The following is a 24,400-nucleotide window of genomic DNA, read 5'->3' on the forward strand; positions in this document are numbered from 1 at the left end:
AAACTTGCAAGCAGAAGGTGTGGTGGCAGCAGATGATGGATGGTAAGAACCTTAGCAAGGGTAGCGGGAACAGACCCCTCTCCCGGCTCAGGTCTCATTGCCCTTAACTGACCAGCGACTACCCCTCAACTCTGCGCCCAGCGGCTCCAGACATGAGGCCGGTGGGCGGGCGAAACTACAGGTCCCAAGATGCAGATATCTCTCCCTCCTGCTACGAAGTCTGAACGCTCCCTGCATTGCATTCTGGGAAATGCAGTTTCCTTCGAATCAGCAGCAGCACTGTCTAGGAAACCAAGGTTATTAGGTTTGAGGGATCCGCCCCTCCATTGACCCCGCCCCAGGTTGCTTAGGAGATGAGAGACGCCGAGTCTTGGTAGACGTCGGCGCTGGGCTGAACAGGTGAAGAGGGAAATCCTCTGAGGTCTGTACCTCGAGGATAGCCATGGACGGCTCCAGCCAGGATTTGTGCAGCAGTAGGCAATACCAGTATGAGCTCGGACCTACGGATTTGCTGGAGCGCAAGGGCTCTCTGACCCTCCGCTCCCATCACAAGATATACTCGAAGCCGGTGTTGGTGTATTCCTGGTGAGTAAGTTCTCCAAATTTCCCCGTTTCCCTTTGCTGGGAGGGGGAGAAGGGGAGAAAAAGGGAAGATGGGAAAGGAGAGTAACAGAGAGAGGACGGGGTGGCGAGGAGAGAATAAACAGAAGAAGAATGAGAATAGAGGAAAGGAGCAGAGAAATAGGGGAAAGAAGGAAGAGGTGAAAAAGAAAAACGAGAGAGAACTGGGAGAGCAGAGGAGAGGGAGAAAAGAAAGGGAAACATCTTCAAAAGAGAGATGGAGAGGGTAGAAGTGCAAGTTGGAGAAATGGGGAGGGCACAGGAGAGCCCCTCAAGAGTAGCTCCCCAGAACTGAGACCTGCTGCAGCCAGCTTCCTAGCCACCAGAGGTCATAGATCACCCACACGCAGGATATTCTGGAGGGTGTTTTCAGAGCCTGGAAATCACATTTCTGGGATAAGTACTCATAAAAGACAGGGTCCATTAGGAGACCTAGGCCGCAGCAGGAGGGTGGTGTTTTTCAGAGGATGGCCTCCAAGACTGCCTTTTCTTGAGTTCAGTGAGGCACACTGAATAATTTGAAAGAAGTCTCTAAACACCCCTTAGGCTACTAGGACTTTCTGGTCAAAGATTGCAAACTGGTATTTCTCACTGGGTAAGGCCAACAGTTTTTGGCATGCACTGTGTTTTCATTTCATTTTTCCTTTTAAATTAATTGCTCACATATAAAATCAGAAGATCACGCATAAAAATCAAGGATTATGTCTTTTGTTGAAAAGTTGGAAGGCCTGGCAATAGAGGATTTTATTCCTCCTGGCAATTACGAATGTGCTGGAGCTGAGCATTGGCTGCTCAAGATGAGAGTTCTCTCTGGTAACTTAACTCCTACACGTTCTTACCTGGGCCCTAAGGCATTTGCTTTACTTCCTCTGCTTTAAACCTTGGACTTGGAATTCACTTAGAGATTCTCTTGTTTTATTAAATATTGCACTAACTAATATCAAAACCATGACATATAACTGGGAGAAAAATGGGAACTTTTAGGGCAATTAGTATTCTGTCCTTTGGGTCAATTTTGCTAGCTATGCTGTTGACAATAGTTACTTTTGGAGTATTTAGAGTATTCTGGGGAAGAGGACAGAAAGAGAGAAACGAGAAGACATCTCAAATCTTGTGGACTTTAATCTTTTGTCATTGAAAGATGATGAATGATTTTGACTCTATCCCTAAGGTTAAGGCCTCCTTAATCCCATTTATTTATGTGAGCTCTACAGTTTCTTGTAAACTTTCTACAGCCTACTTTCCCACTAGCCTACTCCCTTACTTTTCTTCTCATCCCTAAAACTGACTATTTTGAATTCAGCATGAGAGATTATATAGATTTGAAATCCAAAGCTATATTGGGAAATAGAAAATCCTTTAGCCTCATATAAGACTTGCCTCATGGGCTCTCAAGCAAAACACTTAGCTCTTCCATGATTCTGTTACTCCATAAGGATTCATGTCATAATATAAATTACTACTAGAAATTATTGTTAAAGAGAAAGATCTTTTTCAAGTGGATCATGCTTCTGTTCTTTTCTCCATTGCTTTGAAAGTTGCCTTGTGAGCATTGCCGACATCAATAGCAAAACCACAGAAGAACGTAAATTAGAAGGAGGTGAGGAACTTGGTTGGAGAGAAGGGCGGTGTAACACTGAAAGTCATTCTGGCCGCTGCTGGAAATGTAGAAAGTTCTCATGCTTGGTTTTAGAAAGAAGGTTTGGGAGCAGGAAGAAATAAGTTTAATCCAACTAACGTTTGTGTGTCACACACTTTACTATGTGTTGGAGACACAGAGAGGGATAAAGGGGATTCAATGAAATAATTTGTGTAAATTATCTCACCATTTAGCACCATGCCTGGCACATAATAAGCAGTCAATAATATGTGGTACCTAATACTATTTCTTTAGGATAACTTAATGGTTAAAAGCTTGGGCTCTAGATTTGAACACCAGCTCTGCAGCTTGTGTATGGCAAGTGACATGACTGATCTGGGCCTCTGTTTTTGAAACTGTAAAATGGGGACAAGAGGATTATTATAAGATTAAACAAGGTATTGTATGTGAAACACCTTTTAACATACAGCCTGACACAGAGTAATCATAATAATGGTTATATATGTATATAGAACATGGTTATTGACTTCAAGGAATTTCCTAGGCCAGTAAAAGAGAATGTCAATAATCTGGTTTGTGCAAAATAGAGATGAGTATAAGAGGCAAAGGGAATGGGGAGGGGAGGGGTTTGTGTGTGTGTGTGTGTGTGTGTGTGTGTGTGTGTGTGATTTCCTGAGAAGGATTTAAAAGGAAGAAAAGGAGCTTCATAGGAAAAGAGAACAGGCAAGTACAATTGAATAGTAAGAAGCAGCGTCAAAAGGAAATAAAAGTAGTTCTCTATAGATGGCAAATACAGTTGATTCTCATTATTTGTGGGTTGTGTATTTGCAAATTCGTCTACTTGCTAAAATTTATTTGTAACCCCAAATCAATACTTGCAGCACTTCATTTACGGACATGTGCAGAAAGGCAAACACATTTCTAGTTGAGATCAGACAGTTATACATGCTGTCTTCATTTCAGCGCTCATACTGTGAACAAGTATTATTTTCAAAGTCTATTAGTGCTGCTTTTTTTTTTTTTTTTTTGTGCATTTTTGTGCTTTTTGCTGGTGATTGCATTGTAAAAATGGTCCTAAAACGTAGTAGTGAAGTGCTGTCTAATATTCTTAAGTGCAAGAAGGCTGTGATGTAGAGAAAATTTGTGTTACCTAAGCTTCATTCAGGCATGAGTTACACAGCTGTTAGCTGTGAGTTCAAAGTTAATGATTCAACAATATGTTAAATAAGGTGTCTTTAAATATAAACACACATAAAACAAGGTTATGTATTCATTGGTTGATGAAAATGTGTTCAGAGGCTCACAGGAACCTAATCCTATATTTCTTCTAGGAGCAACGGTTCAATATGTGTTAATTGTTTATGACAACTTTATAGATCATACTCTCGAATAATGGGAATCAATTGTAAAATGTGAGAAACATTTGTATTTGTCTGAGCTGGCTATGCTGCTGGCATTCTTGTTTTTCTTTCATATACAACCACTCACCAAGATATGTCTTAAAAAAAAAACTGCATAAAGTTCAAATTGTATAAACTTTCAAATGAATAATGTCATTGCCTATTTTGTTTTTTATGCATTCTGGTCATAATTGTTTGCTTCTGTTGACTTACTGTATTACATATTAAAACTTTAATTGAATTTTAATCTTTTACTAGTGATTTTTTCTTTAATTGATGAACACCTGCTATCTCTACTACACCATTTGGGTGGCCTATAAATTGAATATTTGCTCAATTAAGTGATTATAACTATGGGTTTGAAAAAGAATTGGTGACTAGGAGAAATTCTGACTTACCTCTGCTTATATAGTTTAAACATTTGGAGGATTCCTGTGTTTCTGTTTACATGGCATGAAATGCAAATCTGTTTGACTTTACTAGACATATTTAAAACAGTTGTTTATAGCAAACATGATAGAATAATATACCCAGAATGGTTGTTAGAGATATCTCTGGTCCATTACTGAAATAAGACATTGCCTAAGATCCATAGCTTCCTTATAGCTAGAGTGATGGATAAAGAACCATATCACCTGCATCACACCTTTATGCTTCTGAGCGAGAGAGGCCTTTTATAGAGATTATCTTTCTTTATTCATTTTTATAGCATTTATGAAGCTATATCATCAAGTGATTACATCAGAAATTTGAGTTGAAGGAAATTTTTCTCTTGGGATATCTTTTCACTTGCTGGAATAATGGAATACTAAGAACCAGAACAACTATATTTGCCCTTAACCCTAACTCTAACCCTAAAACCTTACCCCTAATCCTAATCATAACCCTAACCCTAATTAATAAATTATCTGGTAGGAGGCTAGTTCTTATATTTTATTACTTACTTACTTACTTACTTACTTACTTACTTACTTACTTACTTTTACTCATCCCTTCCTTGGCCAAGTCAACATCCAGTAATAAGTGATAATAACTTAAAGCAAAATATAAAATCCACTTGAATCTTCATGAAGATAGTTTGTGCTCTGGTCTCCATGATAACAGAGTTTTAAGGGCTCAGGTTAATTTTATGTATTTGTAAATTTTAATTACTTTTCTCTTCTGCCTAAGCCCTAACTTAAAGAGCCTGGGCATTTTACACTCTTCCTACCCCATCACATAATAGGAAGAAAACAAAAAGAGAAAGAAGAAAAGGGGAGCAAAATAAAATGTGATATTTGTGGGGTAGGGAATGTCATAGTTTTAAAGATTTTTATAGAAAATCATTTGGGCAGGAGAAATAAAGAGCTTTTGGTGACACCCTTCAGACTTACACCCTATTGTGTTGTCTGAACAGGTTGTTCATATGTATTTAAGGTATTCTACATTCACAGGAGAACCCCGTTTCAAGGTACCAAGACATTATTAGTGTACTTAAATAGAAAATAGAGATGACTTTTCTAATTTGCTGTATCCATTCTTCCTGTATTTAATCAGCAACTTTTTTGAGGCCTAACTTGGAAGCTTTTAGAGTTCTTCACATCACTAAGGACAAAGCTAGAGTAATATAGATCTTCTTTAGCCAGCAATCCCATCTCTTCATATCTCCAAAACATACTAAAAAAAAACAGGCTAAAAAGGCAAAACAAAACAAAGAACAAAAAAAAAACAAGAAAGCCCTTTAGTAACCACATGCTGTAGCCTGCCTCTTGGTTAAAACCTGTAAAGATTTCCCCTTCCATCCTTCTACCTTTAATAACTCAGGCTCTTAATCAAAAACTTATTAACTCTTATTTATAAGTTTGATAATGTGGTTTCCATGTACACAGCATAGAACCTGCAGCAGGGACAGAAGGGACTTTAAAGGGGCTTTTTTTGGGTCAATAATGAGAAGTGAGAAGAGCAAGCCTCAAAACAAGGGGTAAGAACAGAGTGGATGCTCAGTTGATCAAAGAAATGAACAAATGAGGGAGTAGAAAGAACACACACAGAAACCTAAAAGGTAATGCAGGCTGGGGCCCTCTATTTTACACTTTAAAAAGGTGCTGAGGTAAAAGACTACAGGATAGCATTAACATTTTATTATCCATAATAAAACCAGAGTTGATTCTCACAGCCATAATCCTCATTCAATAGAATGACATCAAAACATGCTTGGTCACCCCTGTATAAGTGAACTTAGAGAGGTATAATGCATTAGACTTGCAATTAGAATGGTAAAGAATTTAAAATGAGAGCTAAGCTGTTCTCTTCCTAGTTGTAATGCATGACTTATGAGGGATTGACAAGTAATAAGGAGATTTTGAGTTAATATAGGGACAAATGATATTTACTTTTTAAAGAGAACTTTTTTTCTTAACTCATACTTTAAAAAAATCTAAATTATAATATCATGTGACGATTTAAGATAATGTAATAGTAGACCAAAGACGTGGAAATATATTCACTATCTAGTGGGTAGTAGAATAGAAATTTCCATACAACTGAGATGCATATATAAAATTTATTTTCTAAAACTGATCCTTATGGCTTTTCAACTATCGGTCACTAGAGAAAAATTCAAACATGCCAATTAAAGGATATCTCTGACTCTTCGAATTAGATTGAAATAGTCTCTTTCAGAACAGTGCCCACTTTTTCTCTTTCCTCCTCCATGCTCTACTTCCCCCAGTAGCATCTGTTTATGTATGAGGAACTGAAGTTATGTGATACTTTGATGGTGAGAGAGTGAGGGCTTCGGATCTATGTGTAGGGCCTTGTTCTTCCTCACCTCATCCTTTATTCAACTTGTGTGCCCTCCGCTGATGAATTTGTAACTAATCCACTTGGTTTGTTGAGGACCTGATATCTCTGCTTATGGACTCAGTTCCACTTTGGCTCTTGCTGACACTACAGATCCCCATGTCAGGCTTGTCCTTCCCCAGGCCAACATGGAAAAAGTCCATGTTGTTAGAAGTTAATCAGCAACACGTTATTTTTCTTCATATTCCCAGCACAACCATCCTAAATCTTCCCAAGGCAAATGTGGATGCCTCTGGTTTATCAGAGCAAATGTTATTTTAAAGAGTTAAGCAAAACAGTACAAAGATTAAGATTTAAAAGATAACCTCGCTATAAGTGAGCAAAAAAAGGCAGTGTGTAACATTCTTTTGTTAAAAAATATGTCTATATGCATTGAAAAGAGACTGAAAGGTTATTCACCATTAATGCAAAATATTTACTGCTGAATGGTAGATTTATAGATTATCTGTCCTTTTCTTTTTTCTCTTTGCCACTTTTACATTTTCCACAATGAACATGTATTATTTTCATAATAAGAATAAAGTTACTTTAAAAAATTAATATCATTTTCTATATCTTTCCCTTGAAGCAAACATTCTCTAAATGATCAGAATTTAGACACAATACTTCATCTCTTTCAGAGTCTGAGTCATTCTTCACGGTTTATTGTGAGTCTTTTTAAAATATCTTTTTAATTGCTAGTTTATGTTGGATAAAAAGGATGTTGCTATTCACATTCATTTGGTTTAACCACCCTTTCATTCTGTCTGTGTTCTATAATGGTAGATCCTACGCCACGGTTATTTTTAATCTAGTCCTACGTTCTTATTCCTCAACATACGCACATACCCACAAATGCTTTTGAATGTAGTAGTTTTGGAGAAGACATGCCTTATTTTTTGTTTTTCAAGATGAAATCCAAGAGATTCTGCATTCTTTTGCCCCCGACTACATTTTTCTTTCAATGCTATTTTCTTTTATAAAGTTCCATTCAAATTATTATTTTGAATATGTATGATTACAGAATTGCTGTACTTTGACGTTTGTGTGAGGTTTTGCTCAAATTAACTGAGATTGGCCAAAATAAAACAATTTTGCTTGCAAGGTGAACCCTTGTAAGGCAGAGTATTCCAGGACAGGTACTTCTGCATGTGGGTGCACTTGGATTAGGAAAGATTATTTCTGTATACAAGTACCTCTGCCTGAACCAAACCCCTACACTTGGGACCATTTCTTACCAGGACCACAGGAGCCACTAAAGCCCCCTCCTCATTGTAATTCTCCTGTATTTTTTCCTTCACAGACAGTCACAAGTACTTTTGCATCAAGCTTTCCCTATCTTACCACACTGATGATCCCTTCCTAGTTAAGGGTGTGAGGTTTGTAGTGGGATGTAAGAAGATGGGGCTTAGTGACATTTTGATAAGAAGAAGTTTAGCCTATGAATACCAGGATACTCAGACTTCAGATTTTTGATAGCACCAGAACTAGTATTGTTAGATAAATTTTTCTGAGTTGGCATGGGAAGTCACCCTAGTGCTACCATTTTCTGTGTGTGCTGGTCAGTCTTTTGGTTGCAAGCTACATATTCAGCTTGCAATAGCCTAAGAAAAGCAAGAGATTAAATTAGCTCATGATTTTCATAAATGGCTGATTACCAGATAAGAGAGCAGGGGTGCAGCTCGACCTTAGGAATAGCTTGAGCAAGGAATGCAAATGCACCCAGATCATGCTTCATTTTTGCTTTCTCCTCTGTGTGTTTGCTTCATCTTATCATTGAAAACTATGGGAAAATGGCTGCTGCAGTTCTGGAATTTATACCTGGCATCTTTATCCCACAAAGAAAGGTTGGTTTTAAGGTATTTTCAGTTCTGAATCCAAAAATTCCAGGTCAGATATCCATTCTTGGGCCAGATATCTGCTTGGGCTCATCTCACTGGGCAAGGTTAGACAGAAATACGGTAGCTCTCCAATAGCTATAGGACAAAGTGGATCAATCCAGGAGAAAGAAGAGCTAGGCTGGCAATCCTATACATACCTGCTATATTCCATCTTAGCCTATAGATATCTACAATATCTACTATAGAACTAATCGCTACTACAGTGGAGAATGAATTCCAAATTTCAAAGACTCAATTTTATAGCAAAAATTTAGAATACAACCCATTAATATATTGAGGATTTTCTACATTTGCTGTTATTTTGACTTCAAACTACATTCCACCCACCCCTACCACCCATACCCCAAACAAATATCAACCCAATTCAGTTTTTTAAAAATTGGCCTTAGATGTAATGAGCAGGAAACAGAAATCTTGTGTAGAGATTAGATGAACAGATCTTTGTGATGCTTCAGAAAAGTCAGTTCTGAATAAATTTGATCATTATGTTACTGTTTTTCGATAGACACTAATTTTTTATTACTATTTCCTTTATTCTACTTGAAATACAAATTCATTTTAATTGTTATTAGTCATACAGTGTATTTTATTTTGATTTAACTGAGTTTTGATGCATTAACAAAAAAATTAATTGGCAGAAAAATTGTTTCTTTTTTAAGATGTTAGATTCCCAATCAGATTGTTCCAGGTTTAATCAATGGAATAATTAATATAATGTTATTTATTTGTTGCAAAGAATTTAGTCTCCTTTTGTAGAAAGTGTTAGGAAGAGTGTTTTGAAATTAAAATATATGAATGACTTGTCACAAGTTTTTAAACACTTGGAAAAACACAGATGCTCAGCCAGAAGCCAGAAATATTAATTGAGCTTTTACAAAAGAATAAAATAAAATACAATATAAAATCAATTTTAATAACTTTGTGCTAAAGAAAGAACTCTTTTCTGAATAGTATTTGTTATAAAGAAATTATTGAATCATTGCTGGGTCTCGGATTTGACAGTGAGCAAGACATCCTCCCTGCCCTAGGGGGTCACGATTACAGTGAGACAGAAGTGAGGAAAGCTAACAGGACAATCACTATGCACTATGATATGTGCTAGGATTAGGGTAAGCAGGGAGCTCTGAGAACATTCAAGAGACACACTTAGGTCTGTTGGACCAGGCAAAGTTTTCTAGAGGAGGTTGTCTTAGCTCCTAGGATTCATATTAAGAATAAAGGTGTCGTATTAGTTTTTAACTGAGAGCTTTACTATCCTTTTCCCCAGAATGTTTGAAAATATGTGTGGGCATTTTTGATAAGTCATTCATACATTATAATTTCAAAATATTCTTCCTAACACTCTCTATAAAAAGAGATTAAATTCTTTGCCATAAATAAATGGCATTATGTATATTATGGGAATTATTAGAAAAATTTAGTCTAGATAGATGGTATGATTTTTATTGGATTTTTTTTGTATTTTAAACAATCCTATAATAAATAAAAATCATTTAGAAACGCTATACCTCCAGTTAGTTTACACTTATGTTAAAGTTAGTGTAGTGAATGTAATGTGATCCACTATGGGTACCCATGCCTGTGTACCCCTGACAAGTGAGCAGGTCATGGCACGCCAAATGTCCTGCTAGACGTTCAGGCACAAGTAAGATATTTCCTCCCTCAATAAAACCATCTGGGCCTAGTACTATTTTGAGGGGGGTAACTCTTTTTTCTTTGACAACTTCCTCCATTTTTTCTTTGGAAGTTGTCTGTTTAGACTTTTGTTTCTACTGGGGACAATTTTGGTAAATTGTTTCTTAGAAAGTTCGCAAGTCATGTAGCATTCCAAATATATTTGCATAGAGTTAGGGAAAGTAGTCTCATTATTTAAAAATTTTTTCTTCTATTTTGATGGTTATATCCTTTTGGAGGGGGCCTTCATTGAAATATAATAGACAATTAGTTGCTTGTATTTACATTATATAATTCAATGAGTTTTTTTTTCAATTATAGTTGGCATACAATAATATACCAGTTTCAATTGTACAGCATAGTGAGTGGTTATATCCTATTTTTAACAGCTTTATTAAGATACAGTTCACATGTCATACAAATCACCCTTTTAAAGTGTATTGGCTTTTAGTAGAGTTATACACCCATCAACACAATTGATTTTAGGACATTTTCATTAACCCCAAAAGAAGTGCTGTTTCTTTTAGCTATTGCCCCCAAATTCCCCCAGTTGTTCAGCCCTAAACAACCACTAATCTACTTTCTGTCTCTGTAGATTTGGCTATACTAGACATTTCATATGGGTGAAATTGTGTAATATATGATAACATGTGATCCTATGTGGCCGGCTTCTTTTACTTGGCATAATATAATGTTCATCCATATCGTAGTATGTATGAGTACTTCATTTATTTTAATTGCCTGATAATATTCCTTTGTATGGATATTATATCTCTCTACTTTTTTTTATCTCTGCCCTTTTTTTCTTGATTTTTCAGATAGGGGTTTACCTCTTTTGTTTACTCACTCATTTGTTCTGTCTTCTAATTCATTTTATTCTGCTTTTATCTTGTATCAGTCTATCATTCTGATTTCTTTTGGCTTGCTTATTCTTTTTCTGTTTTTGAATTAGATATTTTATTTATTTATTGTTTCATTTTATTGATATAAGTACTTAGAAGATTTAAATTTTTCTCTAAGTACTGCTTTATCTATACTCTAAGGATTCTTATAAGTGGCATTTCTATTTATTGAAATTTTTGAGAAATTCAGCAATTTAAGTTTATATTGATCTTTAATTTAAGAGTTGTTTGATAAAGTATTTAAATATTTCCAGACTGAAGACAGATTTCTTTAAAAATGTGTATGGATTTCTGGATTATTATGAATATTATGGATTATTGCATTGCTATTTGTATCTTTTAAACAGATCGAAATATTTTTTTCTTAATTTCTATGCAAGTTCCATGTGCACTTGAAGATGTATCCTTTAGGCAGGTCACCACATTTTGGTCTCACTCTTCCCACATGCAGACTATGTTCGCCCAGTTAATTAAGGAATATGACCCAGATTCCATCCAGTCACAGGTCAAAAGTCCAAAATCTCCACATGTTATGCCGTATGGTCTCTCTACTAAATCTAGCTGTGGCCTCTCCTTTGTTCAAAAACCTATAAAGCAACAATATACAATGATGGGGCAGGGACAAGATAACTTCAGTAAGTACTCTTGCTTAGAAAGAGGAAGGATGGAGGTGACAGGACTGTCATTTGTCCACAGACATTCTTAAATTCTGTCAGGCAAACTTTGTTAGGGAACCCTACGCTGCTGTCAGGAATGTTCTTTGACTAGATCCTTATTCTGCGGTCTGGCAGTGGCTTCTCTTTCCTTCCTGTTTCTCTCTGTGGCTCTTGGCTCTGTCCATGTGATCTTTTCTAGAATAGAAAAGATTATTAATAATAGAAAAGATTATTCTCATTGACCACACCTGCAAAGGGTGTTATAGAATATACCCTCCTGTGGGTTGTATGGCTTTCTCAGTTCATTTTCTGTTTGCAGAAGTTAGGGGGCCAAAAGATATTTTAAATGTGGAACAGATAAAGGATTTTAAAATGCAAACTCCTGGTTCTTTTGGAAGGATGGCTCTTAAAACTTAGTTTCCTATTTGTTTGAATCCAATTAATTCCAACTGTTAGTAACCTCACTCTCAATTCTTTCTAGACAAACTTCTCAGACTCGTTGTATTTCTTTACTTTTTCTGCTCATAACATTTTAAATGTCACTTTGAGACTGTTATAATTACAGAAATCGGAAACTCTGGGAATTTCCATTTGGCCAACTCCTTAAGCTGATATCTGCTCTAATGTAACTTGATTCACTGGGAAGCTCTGGCAATAGGATGAACCTTGCTGTAAGCATGAGCTTTAATGGAACTCTGCTCAAAAAAGTCTTTCTCAGTTTTCTCTCTTACTGTATGAGACCTAAAGTTTGTTGGCTCTTCTAAAATTTCAAGGATCCAAATTTCTGGATTCTCTCATTTCCCTTTATCTTGTCAACCAGCCAGTTTCTGAATTTATCTCTCTCACTCTCCCTTTTTAAAATACTTTGGCAAAATCAGTTGTCAATAGCAATTCACACACAGAACTGTTTTCCAACTCTTTCCCGTTCTCACTAGGTACATGATTTGACTCTTCACCTACTATGGCTATCAAATGTTTGGTCTTTCCAGCCTGTGAAATCAGTTTCCAATTTCCTGTTCTGCCTGGCCTTTCGCCAATGCCATATATTTTAGATTTTATTAAGATAGCACCAACCCCATTTCCAGTACTAATTTCTATGTTAGAGTAAGCTAGGCTTAATAACAAATAGCTCTAAAAACTCTCAGTGGCTTAATACATAAAGGTTTATTTCCTGCTCACACAAAGTCTGCTATAGTTTTTTAGTGGTGGGTGGGCATGACTCCACAGAGATGCTCTGGACAGGGGTCCCCAACTCCCAGGCTGTGGACCATACAGGTCCATGGCCTGTTAGAAACTGGGCCACACAGCAGGAGGTGAGTGGCAGGTGAAGCTTCATCTGTATTCGCAGCCGCTCCCCAGCGCTAGCATCACTGCTCCACCTCAGATCATCAGGCATTAGATTCTCATAGGAGCACGGGTCCTTGGTGCCAAAAAGGTCGGAGACTGCTGCTCTGGGATACAGGCCAACTGAGGCTCCATCATCCAGAAAGTCAATTGCTCTGGCAGGGGAAGAAAGAGTTAAGAATTGTACAGGAGCTTTCACTGTCTTAGCCCAGAAAGAGCACATTATCGTTTCTGCTCATATTTATTTTATTGGCCAGAATTAGGCAAAAGGCCCCACTAACTGCATGGGATCTGGGAATTTTAACCTCTTGCATTCCCAGGAAAGAAGGAGAAATAGTATTGGGGAGCACAATGTATATGATCTATGAAAGACTTTCTTGTGAAACTCCCTCCCATGTGGGCTCTAGGACTAGACTTTTGTTTCTCTAGCCCTGAAGCCATTGCCCTTGTACAATGTCGGCAAACACCCTGAGAGCATCAGCAGATTTGGTATTTGGGGGTGCTACTTATCCCACTGTTTACAGGCTTTCATCCAAAACTGCCCTAGAAATTTCCCCTGGATTTTCTGCTCTTAAATACTTTTAATGTGTTGGAATTAAAATACATATATTTTTTTTATCTAGCATTTTCCATTGTGTTCTGTGAAAGAGTTTATCTGCATAATCACAGAAATGTAGTTTGGTTGGTATTGTGAGAGTTCCCACCTCTGGCAATCTCATTATTGAGATTTCCTGCTAATACCTCTTATCTCCATTTCTTCTAGTTGTCTTAGAGAGGATCTTAGCTGCTTGTGGTAGCCCTTGCACATGATGTAATCTGGAGATTATAACTTCTGATTTTGCCAAAAATTGTTTTCTTACTATTTTTTCCATTTCCTTTGCTTCTTTTGAGTGATTTCTAGGAAGAAAAGGGAAAAATACTTATTTGTATTAAGAGAAGAGAGGAGTCATCTGAAAAATGCAAAGGGAAGGGCTTGCAGAAATGACCACTAAGCCAGTTGTAGATTAGCCACATCCTATAAATCTCTAAATGGCCTTCTGGAAACTCTTGCAACATCTACAAGACAGACGACCTGTAAATAGATAAGACCAGTGGTCTGGAAATTCCTTCTCCCTTGCAGCCCCCCACCTGAAACTCCTCCTCCCTATCCTGAGTCCTGAGGTGTACTTAAAACCTCAGACAAAGGAATCACATGTCTCTTGCATGGACACTACAAAGGTATGTAAACTGTAAGAAATTTAACCAAGGTGAGCTTGTGCTCTGGTGCTGGTAAGCCTCAGGTGCTCCGCTGGCTAATAAATTTTCCTTCCTCTAACAAAGTTGTCTGAGCATCTGTCGAGTATAACTTCCTGCAACAGTGTAGCTATGTTTGTAATGGAAGTCTGTTTTAACTCTAGATTCTATTCATGAAGAAAGGCTTGTTCATTTGTTTCTAATGTGAATGAAATGATTAGCTTTGAAAACAAAGAAGTTTGTATTATTTACTTAATATGCAGTTGCTCCTGCACTTACGGAAGTGTGCATTAAAATGGGCCTTAAACTCATGTAATATAATCTTTCAATGTTATTCTAGAGTAATTAATTCAAATTATTTAAGCCAGTAATAGTAAGACTATAGAGATAGGAGCTTACACAGGTAATCAGATGTTTGCTTTTTGTTTTGGAGCGGGGCAAACTGGTCTTCATGTCACTCATGCCAGATATACTGTCAAGGTATTCTTGAGACTACAATAATTACTAATATATAATACACTTAAAAAATTCTGACTCTCAAGATCCATTCATGTTGTTGCAAAAGGCAATATTTTATCTTTTCTTATGGCTGAAGTAGTATCCCATTGTACACATGTGTCATATCTTCCCAGTGAAATAAGTCATGTGGAAAAGAATAAGACCATATGATTTCACTCATATGTGGCATATAAAACAGAAAGCAACAAACAAACAAAACAAACAAAACAACAAAAAAACTAATAAACACAGGCAATAGTATGGTGGTTACCAGAGGGGAAGAGGGGAGGTAAAAGAGGGTAAAAGGGGTCAAACATATGGTGGCAATAGGAGACTTGACTTTGGGAGTGAACACATAATGCAATATATAAATGATGTATTATAGAATTATACACTTGAAACTTATATACTCTTATTAACCAATATCATCCCAAAACATTTAATAAAATTTTTAAAAATGTTGAATCTCTTTGGTCCAACTCTTCCATCACATAGAGTTTCTTTGATCAGTCAGTATAAGCTGTTTCTGGAGAGGGGGGAATCAAAGAAATCCTAAGAAGTATCCTAGGATTTGAAGATAATTGAGATCCAGTTGTCCGAAGATAGAATAAGAAAGTTTTGATTCTCGTTTGACAAGAATAGTCCAACTTTTCACCACCACAAGTGCACTTAGTACCTCATTTCCCTCTAAAAGTGTGGGATAATCAATTATAGTATCACCCTATTTAATATATGTCTCTTCAGTTGATTTCATAGTCATGTGTTTGGCAGTTAATCAGACTGAACATTTATTTAATGTTTAAACTGTTAAGATAGGGATAGACTCCAACAGCAGAATTCCTTTGGTTTCCCAATATTCTCTACAGAGCCTTCTGTTTTTGATGATTTTGTGTGTGTGTGTGTGTGTGTGTGTGTGTGTGTGAAGAAAATTCATAATAATGATGAGACTTATTTACATGCCACTCAATATATGTTGAGAGAAGAAAATGACTTGATTTATCTGCCTCCATCAAATGGTTTTTCTTTTGAGTGCAGTTTAGGCTTCACATTCTGTGATTTCATAGTTATAGATGCACAAAACATATACACCATGAGAAACACTGAAAACAAAATCTGTCTTCATAACTCGGAAATGTCGCAGTATCTCCCAAGGACATAAGATTTTCCTTATGATTCTGCAAGTTCATCTAAAAGTCTTCATTTGTCAGTTTGATGACTATACCACCAGATAACACTACCTTAGCATGTAAATCAATCGTCTATGAAATCTTTAAAGAAGATTGCCAGACATTTCTTTGCAGTGTTTGATTTTATTGGTTTTGTGCTCTAATGTATCAGGAAATATAGCTGATTCTTGAGGGTAATTTTCTTTAAAGTCCTAGATGGATAATTATAAAACCTAATAGAAAATGTATCTTTCTGTTCTCATTTGGGTTAGATTTACATCAGAGAGTATAATGGCTGAAAGAGTAGTTGTGAAATAAATTAATAATTCTAAAATTTAAAATTAATGTATTCTGCCATCTGGAGTCTTAAGTAAACATTTTTTAACATCTTTGAAATTCACAAAGAAAATGTATCTCTTGTCAAGAAACCAGAAGCTAGAATTCAGCTTGGATTTTCATTGTTCTCATGTCAGATATTGCTCAGATTCAAACCCCTTTGCAATCAATGTTATGCATATGTATGTTGACAGTTTTCTCATTCAGCAAGTAGATTTATAATTCCTCCTGAGACAAGTTTTTGCTGCAAAGGACTAGCATCTCTATATGCATAATCACTCCCTCTTTATTGTGTGCTTTTGCAGAGTGAGCAGGGATACTCGTTATTTTTATGAACACGTTTGAAAGCTGTTGCTCTCAGCATTTATATTAAGAAGACAGTAACAAACTGTAAGAACATTCATTCAATCAATCAATCATTTAAGATTTAATAAGCATTTATAATATGTTAGACTATGCTAGGCATTGAGATCACAAAGATGAATAGAAAATAAGCCCTGTGTCTAAGAAGCTCTTAGCTAATGAGAAGGCAGATTTATTAATGGATAGTTATAAAACAATGTGAAACACAGAGCAGTAATAAAGATATTGGTTTCTTTGCAACTTCTCACTTTGCCTCCCCTGCATAGACATGGGGCCACAAGAACCTTAGAGTGTAACTTGGGGCCCTTTCTTTTGAGAAGTATCCTATGGCCTAACCCCACCCTGTCCTCCACTGACTGCTGGGGCAGCCTCAGGGAAGCTGAAGATCCCTGCCTGAGTATGCTATGAACTCATGGTTGTTCAGCCCTGCACCTCACGTGAGGACTTGTATGTATTTATTTAAAGGGGACTTACAGATCTGATTTGATGTGGAATCATTCAATTCTTACGGTAGGAAACTCAAGCTTCCAAAAGACCCCAGAAATAGACCCAGAAGGTCCACTTGACAAGACATGACTTAGGAATATGTTAGGCCTGAAGAGATAGGAAGAACACAATCTACAGGGTTGAGGTGATTGTAAAGTTGGTGGCAGGAAGTTTTATGTCAACTGGATGTGTTGGGCATTGGTCCAGAATATAACCCACTCAAACTGTCTTTGCCCTACTAGATTCTATTGACCTTGATCCTCTTTACATCAATCTAAGTGGCATTTTTGGCAACAGGGTCAGAATTCCAAGCTCCTTTTTTATACTGTTGGCGGCTCCGATCCCATTCAATCAGCCCTTTCCCTATTCCTAATTCTATTCCAATTTATACTATTATTTACACAGTAGCGAAAGCAAATTTCATCTGTTATAAGTTACGATGTCTTTCATAAAGATTTCTAATGTGAAAATAGAGCCCAAGCATTCAGCTTTGGGCTTGATAGAGCAAGGTTCTCAGCAGAAGCAAGGCTGTTTTTTAAGAAAGATTCTAGCCCTGCTGGCAGGAAGCCCTGTGAACCCTCCTTCCAGCAAGAATGTCAGCCTGTACTTGAATGCCTGGCATCAAAGACACAGCTCTTCATTCAGTCATATTCAAGCTACTTTGGCCTTGAACTGACTGCTGACCAGTTCCTGTCAAATTCATGTCTGGGCAAATTAATATCTGCGGAAGCCAGTCTGTAGATTAGACCAGTGCTGGTCAACAATGACCATTTTACTAATCCAAAGTGATGTACAAGCTGTAAAGACAATGTAGCAAATTTTTTGTATAGCTAAATTTATTTCTTTTATGGGACTCAGATTGTTTTTACTTATCTTTGGTGTTAGAAGTCTTTTTCTTAAAGGCGATAGATGGTTATTTTATTTTTAACGTTTCTGTCAAGACAAAAAGTTGGCAATTTTATGTTGGTTCTACAAATTTTGAGGGAAAGTTTTGCTGCTACATGAAACACTCAGGTTTGGGAACCATCGACCTAAGAGTCTGGTATGCAACCGTTCTCTAGAGCTTTCTCAACTTTAGCACTATTGACGTGTTAGGTTCAATATTTCTTTGTTGTAGGGGCTGTCCTGTGCACTGTAGGGTGTTAGCAGTATCACTTGCCTTTACCTACTAGATGCCAGTAACAACCCACCCATCCCACCCAGGTACAACAGACATATTTAGTTGTTGCATCTGGGAGTGGCGGATTGTTACACTGGCAGTTTCTTGGGTTGAGTAAGTGTGGGTAAGGTGGGGCTGTGATCAAAAAGTTTGAAAGTTACTTTTCCAGAGACATTGTAAATTTTATTTTATTATATTCATTTTTTCCTCATAAAAATTTGTATTGCAATAAATGACGTCATAGCAAGTTGTACGGTGACTGTAAATAAATGTAGGTAGCGAGGAGAACAAGGCTATATAAAGTATGTATTTATTATACCTTGATTACTTTTATCTCACAAAGATGTTTTGAAGTTCATTGGTATTGACAAAGTATTAAAAATACCCAAATAAAGCATTTGTAGACAGACACAATATTATTACACACTAATATTTTGCATGTATATGTCACTTTTCACTTGAGCCTCTCAATCCATTGATTTGTTTGTTTCCTCGGTATATGATTTTCAGTTCATCTTGGGGAAATTGAGGCATGATGTTCACCTGATATAAAATCAGGAAATTAATTAGGTCACCATGTCCTTTATGGTACCCTACTCATTTTTACTGTATTTTTATATGCAATAAATATACATGTAGTATATGGTAAATATGTTATATTTAAAAATACAAAATATAAAAATTATTTAGTATATAGTAAAATTTGTGTATTTCATGTTATATATTACTACATATATTTAAGAAACTTTAAACATGTATGTTTATATATGCTAGGCTGGTAGCCTCTTAGATGTTGGGGCAGATCTTCAGCTGGGTATCTCTCATAGCCTGCAGACTGCAGGCACATCCTTTGCGGGTGGCCTGCAGGCTTTAGGGAATGGCGGTTACATTAGCTCAGTCCTCCAAAGAAACATTTTCATTATAGATTCATTTCATTATAGTTTTCAATGTTGGGCTTTTGGCTGCTATCTGAGATTGCTATAAGAAAAAAAGACATATCTGTATCCTTTGTAATAATCTGGTTATAATACAACTTAAAATACATGGTGGGGTAGTCAGAGCTGCGATCCGACTCTCATGGATACTAATTATCTTTGCTTTTATGGGCCCCTCCCTCCATTGAAAAAAAAGGTTAAAAACGACAGTATATGACTATGTTGGTATAAAGTGGAATATAATCCTAGATAAATTATATTCTTTTTCTGATTTAAAAATAATTAAAATACTCTCCCAGCCCATTAGAATATCACGAGCCCTGGGCTCTGTGCCTATAGTGCCCAATAAAGAGGTGCACCCTGGGGATAACACATTGAAATGTTAACTGGTGTTCTTCATTGCTATGCTCTTAAGGAGATATTCTGATTTTATTGCCTCAGGAAAGAATTACCTAGCAGGCAACAAAAGCCATATTCTTGGCTTTGGGATTCAAAAGTTTGGACCTTAGGATGACACCACAGATTTGGAAGAATAGATGAAGAGCAGGGCTACCACAGTAGGAGAAGAGTTCATGGACTGAAGATGGAGGAGGCCAGAAAAGTTGACAATATGTGGATTTGACCAGGATCCCAAATTTGAATAAAGACTGTGGAAATTCTAGAGTAGATGGTACCTATCACTACCTAGCCCTCTATTTTCTGGGTAATGTCTGTGGAGCTGTTGAAGGGCAGGGCTCCTGTGTGTCCCCCAATTCTGGTATGGTGAGGATATGAAACACACGTCTGCTTGATGGGCCAGGCAAAGAGCCCAGGGACAGCATCTGGGTTTTCAGGAACCCTGGGCTATTTGCCTTCTTGTAGGACACAAGAAGATTTTTGGTGGGCTAGACAGTGGCACCCTTGTGGCGCAGTGCCAATCTACACAAGCATCTGTGCGGCAGGACCAGGAGAGAATAGCAGAGATCTGCATAGGTTCACAATGGGAAAACCACGATGGAAAACCATAAGGGAATGAAGATGTTTCCTGGGATGCCGCCACGGAAAGACGACAACGATAGATTCTTGTCATTGCGGCACCACACAAACCCTTCACAGCTGGAAGGAGTCCAGAATTGACCAAGGTTAAGGTTTTTCTACCTGGAAAATGAGAGCTTGGAAAAAATTAAGTTAAATAATGGAAAAATTGTTTTAATTCTTGTATACCAGAATTTTTTGAAGCCCAATTAGTATTCAGTATACGTAGATGTTTATGGTGCTTTACAGTACTTGAAGAACCTTCTGCCTCTATTTTTTTTCATTTTAATTCTTATATATTTCTTATTTTACACATGTGAAAATGGAAGCACAGAAAGGTTAAATAACATGCCTAAGGTCACATAGCTAGCACCTGGCTTAGCAATGACTCAAACCTATGGCCTTATTCACTCTAACACTTCGGGTTCTTGATATTGTTCAATATCCCCGCTAAGGACTTAAATGAGAGCTTCCTGTCAGAGTCTCAAAAGAGGCTGGTATGGCACCAAAATGTTTTTAGTGTTTTGAAATTTAGTGCTCTGATGTGAGGAAGGCAAGAGGGCTCAAGTGCTGGAACTCTGCCACTCCACCCTCGGCTCCCTAGCTGCTTTGTTGTATGCAGAACTCCGCTCCCATGCTCAGAGGTGGGGAGGCAAGGGTGCAACCTGAATGCAGTGCAGAGGCCAAGATGAGGTAGTGAAGGGTCAGGTCCTAAAGAGCCACCTAACTTGGACGATGGGTGCCCCATCCAGGTGAATGGATGTTGTTCTGCTTCCAGAACCCTGTGACCACACCCAGCATGTTGTATATTTTTCTTGTTTGTTGTGTCTCTTGTCACACTGTGAACAACTGAAGGTAGGGACAGCATTAGGCTTGCTCCCCATTGCATCCCTTGCACCTAGCAAAATGCCTGGCATACAGTAGGTACTTAAAAATACACATGAAGGGACAGATGGATAGATGGATTCTTGGGTATCTCAGTGTCCCTTACACAATCTTAGCCCCATATGCCTTAATAGCAAGGCCCGTTCTTAGGGGTGCTTGGGTTCTGCTTCCTTTATCTCACCCAAGAAAGCTTTATGAAAAATAACTACTTCTGTCGCAGGCTACTTCACCTCCTTTTCCCTTCCCTATCCCCAAATGCCACTTTTATTATTATTCTAACCAGTCTTTTAGTCAAGATGTTTGGAATATTTTTTTCTCTTCCATCTACATGTTTTAAGAACTGGGTTTTTTTTTTTTTCCCAGCTTATGTTAATTGTCAATTTTCTTTAGACCCTCTTTAGAAGCAAGAGCACATGTTATAAATTCATATGAACAAATACTGCTGCTTTCTCTCATTTCAAAAAAAAATATAATTAAAATTCATGATAGAAAAAAATTTATAAGCGGCAAGTTGCCTTTCTAAGATATTACCATGTCTTATTTTAGAATTTACTTTCGATAAGTAATCATTATTAAATAAGATTCACTTCATTGGAATCATTGAATAATTACTGTGTTTGGTTTGTTTTTGTGCTATTATTAGTTTTACCACATGTGCCAGGTTGTTTTTAGGAAGTAGTCTCAGCATTACTCAAAAAGAGATGGAAATATGTTATATGTCACAAATTCAGTAAATTTATTATTGAAATAATGTCACAAATATAGTAAAACATCATTGTAATCAAAAAAATTAAAAGCAATACATGATAAATAAGCTTTATCTCTTAACAATTTCTTAATTTTTTCTTAAGGCACCATGACAGAGAAGCTTATCCGAAAGATTATGACATAGGGAGCCCTGAGAAAGTAAAAAAACTGTGTTATTCAACATATCGGAGACTTGGAACTGATGAACCCCCAGTAAGTAGTTGCTACTAATTTCTTTAAGTCTGGAATCTTCTTCCTTGTGAAAATGAAAAGGTAAAAGGGAGGAGCACTTTGTCAGTGCCACGCCTCTTAGCTCTTAGCTACTTTGCTAAGCAGAGGACTTAGGCATTGTGGGCTTCAGCAACCTTACCTGTACAATGTACACACTTCATACAGTCATCAGGAAAATTAAATGAGATAAAGCAAGTAAAGTGCTTAACTCAGTGCCTGGCTCATAGCAAGTGCTCAAGAAATTATTACTATTGTTAGGATGCTGTTGCTGCAGCTGCAGCATCTTGCTAGATGTCTCTTTTAACCTTCACAATAACCCTGTGAAGTAGGTATTATTATTTCTACTTTATAGATGGGTAGAAACTCCTAGAGGTTAAGCAACTTAAAATCATACAGCTTGGGAATGGAAGAGTGAACAGGTCTTTGATTTCAAGTCTTTTGTACTTGTCTTAAGATGGTAGAATTGTAATTAAAATATGCTATTATATAAAATAACGTCATAACATTTGGATGACCCAGTTACAAAAAGAATATTGATTGCATAATTCAAATTCCTATGCTTGGATCCACTTGGCTATTTAGTTTTCTTCCCAATCAGGAGGAGGTAGGAATTCAACTCTCCAAAGACCTCCAAATTATGTCCTAATTTGCTAAGAGCTTTGGGACTAGTTGAAGACTCACTTCAGCCTTACAGGATGGCCTTGGGACCTGAAGAACTGATAATTTGACAAAGGCATATATGAATGTGTTGAGAAGACTGGGTTTGTATCACATTCTGCCCCCAAAGACTGAGCTACTTTGAAATAGGGCAGTCCTAGAAAGATCCACAATTCTATACTAGAAATGGATCTAGGAGAAGCTCCATTCTCCAGAGTGATGGGAATAAATTAGTTTAGTAGGGCCTGGGCCAGTCTCTCTTGGCATCTCTATTTGCCTCTGCTTAGTTGCCCTCTTGCCCCATAGCTTAAATCTCAGGGGCATTCTGATGGTTTCCTCAGTTTCCACCCTACCCTCTTGCCTTTATACCAAGCTTCCTCATTGGTCATTAGTCAGCACATGATGGAGCTCTCAAGTCTGATGCCCAACTCAATCAATAGTCACCCTGCCCCACTACTCCAAATCTAGCTTAACCTTTCTGTCTTGAACACAGGGCTGTGGTCAGGACAAGAACAATTTAGGCAAGGCAAGAATTACTTGGCATGTCCTTAGAGTCTTTGACCCTTAAAAAACATTCATTTTTAAATTCCTAAATGAAAATATTCTTGGTCTCTGTGTTGTTAGAGGAGTGAGATGAAGTGAAATATGAGGTGTAGGAACCTCAAACATTTGTTTCTTATGTTCTATGCATTATAGTAGTCAAGCCTCAGATTTAATGGAGCTTGTATAAATAAGACATAAACTTCTCTATGACTTTTGTTCATGGTCATTGAAATCTTGTCCTTCCTCTACTAGGTTTACAGTATATATTAGATAGGAAGGAAAATAGACCAAGGGTTACTATTTCAGATGAAACTGCTATTCTCATATCTTACTATTATCTTACTATTATATTCTTATATAATAGTAAGTTACATTTTTCTCTATAGATTTTTTTGTATATAAAGCACTCGTTCATCCACCTTTTTTCTTGCTCCTTCAACAAAGTTATAAATTTGTCAGGAAAGATACTATCCCAGTTCTAAACTTAGATGCAGTGATTTTAAATGACTCACCCAAGATCCTAGGTGTAAAAGGGAGGGAATATAGGCACAGAGCCTCCATACCTTCATATATCAGGTGGATGCTGATGTGGCAGGAGGATGGATATGTCTCCTTGTTATAACAGAGTTTTGGTAGAGGCCTAAATACTAGGACACCCTTGCTATTTGGAAAGAACCATATGTCCTAAAGCAAGTTACTAGACCGTCTAAGCAGGACCTGTAAGAGATTCTAAACTAGGTTAGGCCAGTACGAGTGGTTATGTTCTTGAAGACCAGCGTTGAAAGACGGTTTATTTAGTTGTGGGCTGCATGTTCCTCCTTCCATAGTTGAGAAACATTTCAAGGGAACCAGTCAGAGAGATTAATAGGTGTGTCCTCAAATTTAGAGGACATAGGGTCCAGGTATATGACACATGCCTGAGAACCTAAAGGTGAGAGGTCTTGCCTGGTCTGGCAAAGCAGAGAGGGAGAGGGAACAAGCAGCCTGTGGAGCAGGGATGGTGGTCAGGGTGTATGAGTATGTGTGTTTACCTGCGGACCCATTGAAGAGAATTTGCTGGAGCATTCTTAAAAGGGCTACCTAGGGTAGGAGCAGAAGATAAAAAGACCTAGCATGAGAGACCCACCAGCTACCCACGGCTGAGGAAGAGGTATTACAATCAACCAGGAAGAAAAGCTTTGCCTGCTTCCAGCAAGCTGCAGTTGAAGGTCCTTGTAAGACAGTCTCTA

The 24,400-nt window shown here is 37.4% G+C and overlaps 1 protein-coding gene across 2 annotated transcripts in view; it reads left to right on the top strand.

The window, feature by feature from the left end:
• The first annotated feature begins 367 nt into the window (after positions 1-367).
• CFAP95 (cilia and flagella associated protein 95) overlaps positions 368-24,400 on the top strand; it is a 63,920-nt gene continuing 39,887 nt past the window's right edge. The window contains exons 1-2 of one of the 2 annotated variants that reach the window (XM_039837985.1): positions 368-585; positions 21,845-21,953. In XM_039837985.1, the coding sequence (XP_039693919.1) occupies positions 443-585; positions 21,845-21,953 (252 nt within the window). In that variant the 5' untranslated portion in view covers positions 368-442. Of the gene's footprint in view, positions 586-14,090; positions 14,137-21,844; positions 21,954-24,400 lie in introns of those variants that run through there. The other variant, XM_039838003.1, reaches the window with a different exon arrangement.

This window comes from Pteropus medius, unplaced genomic scaffold (genome assembly GCF_902729225.1).
Source record: "Pteropus medius unplaced genomic scaffold, Ma_sr-lr_union100, whole genome shotgun sequence".
NCBI classification, from domain to species: Eukaryota; Metazoa; Chordata; class Mammalia; order Chiroptera; family Pteropodidae; genus Pteropus; species Pteropus medius.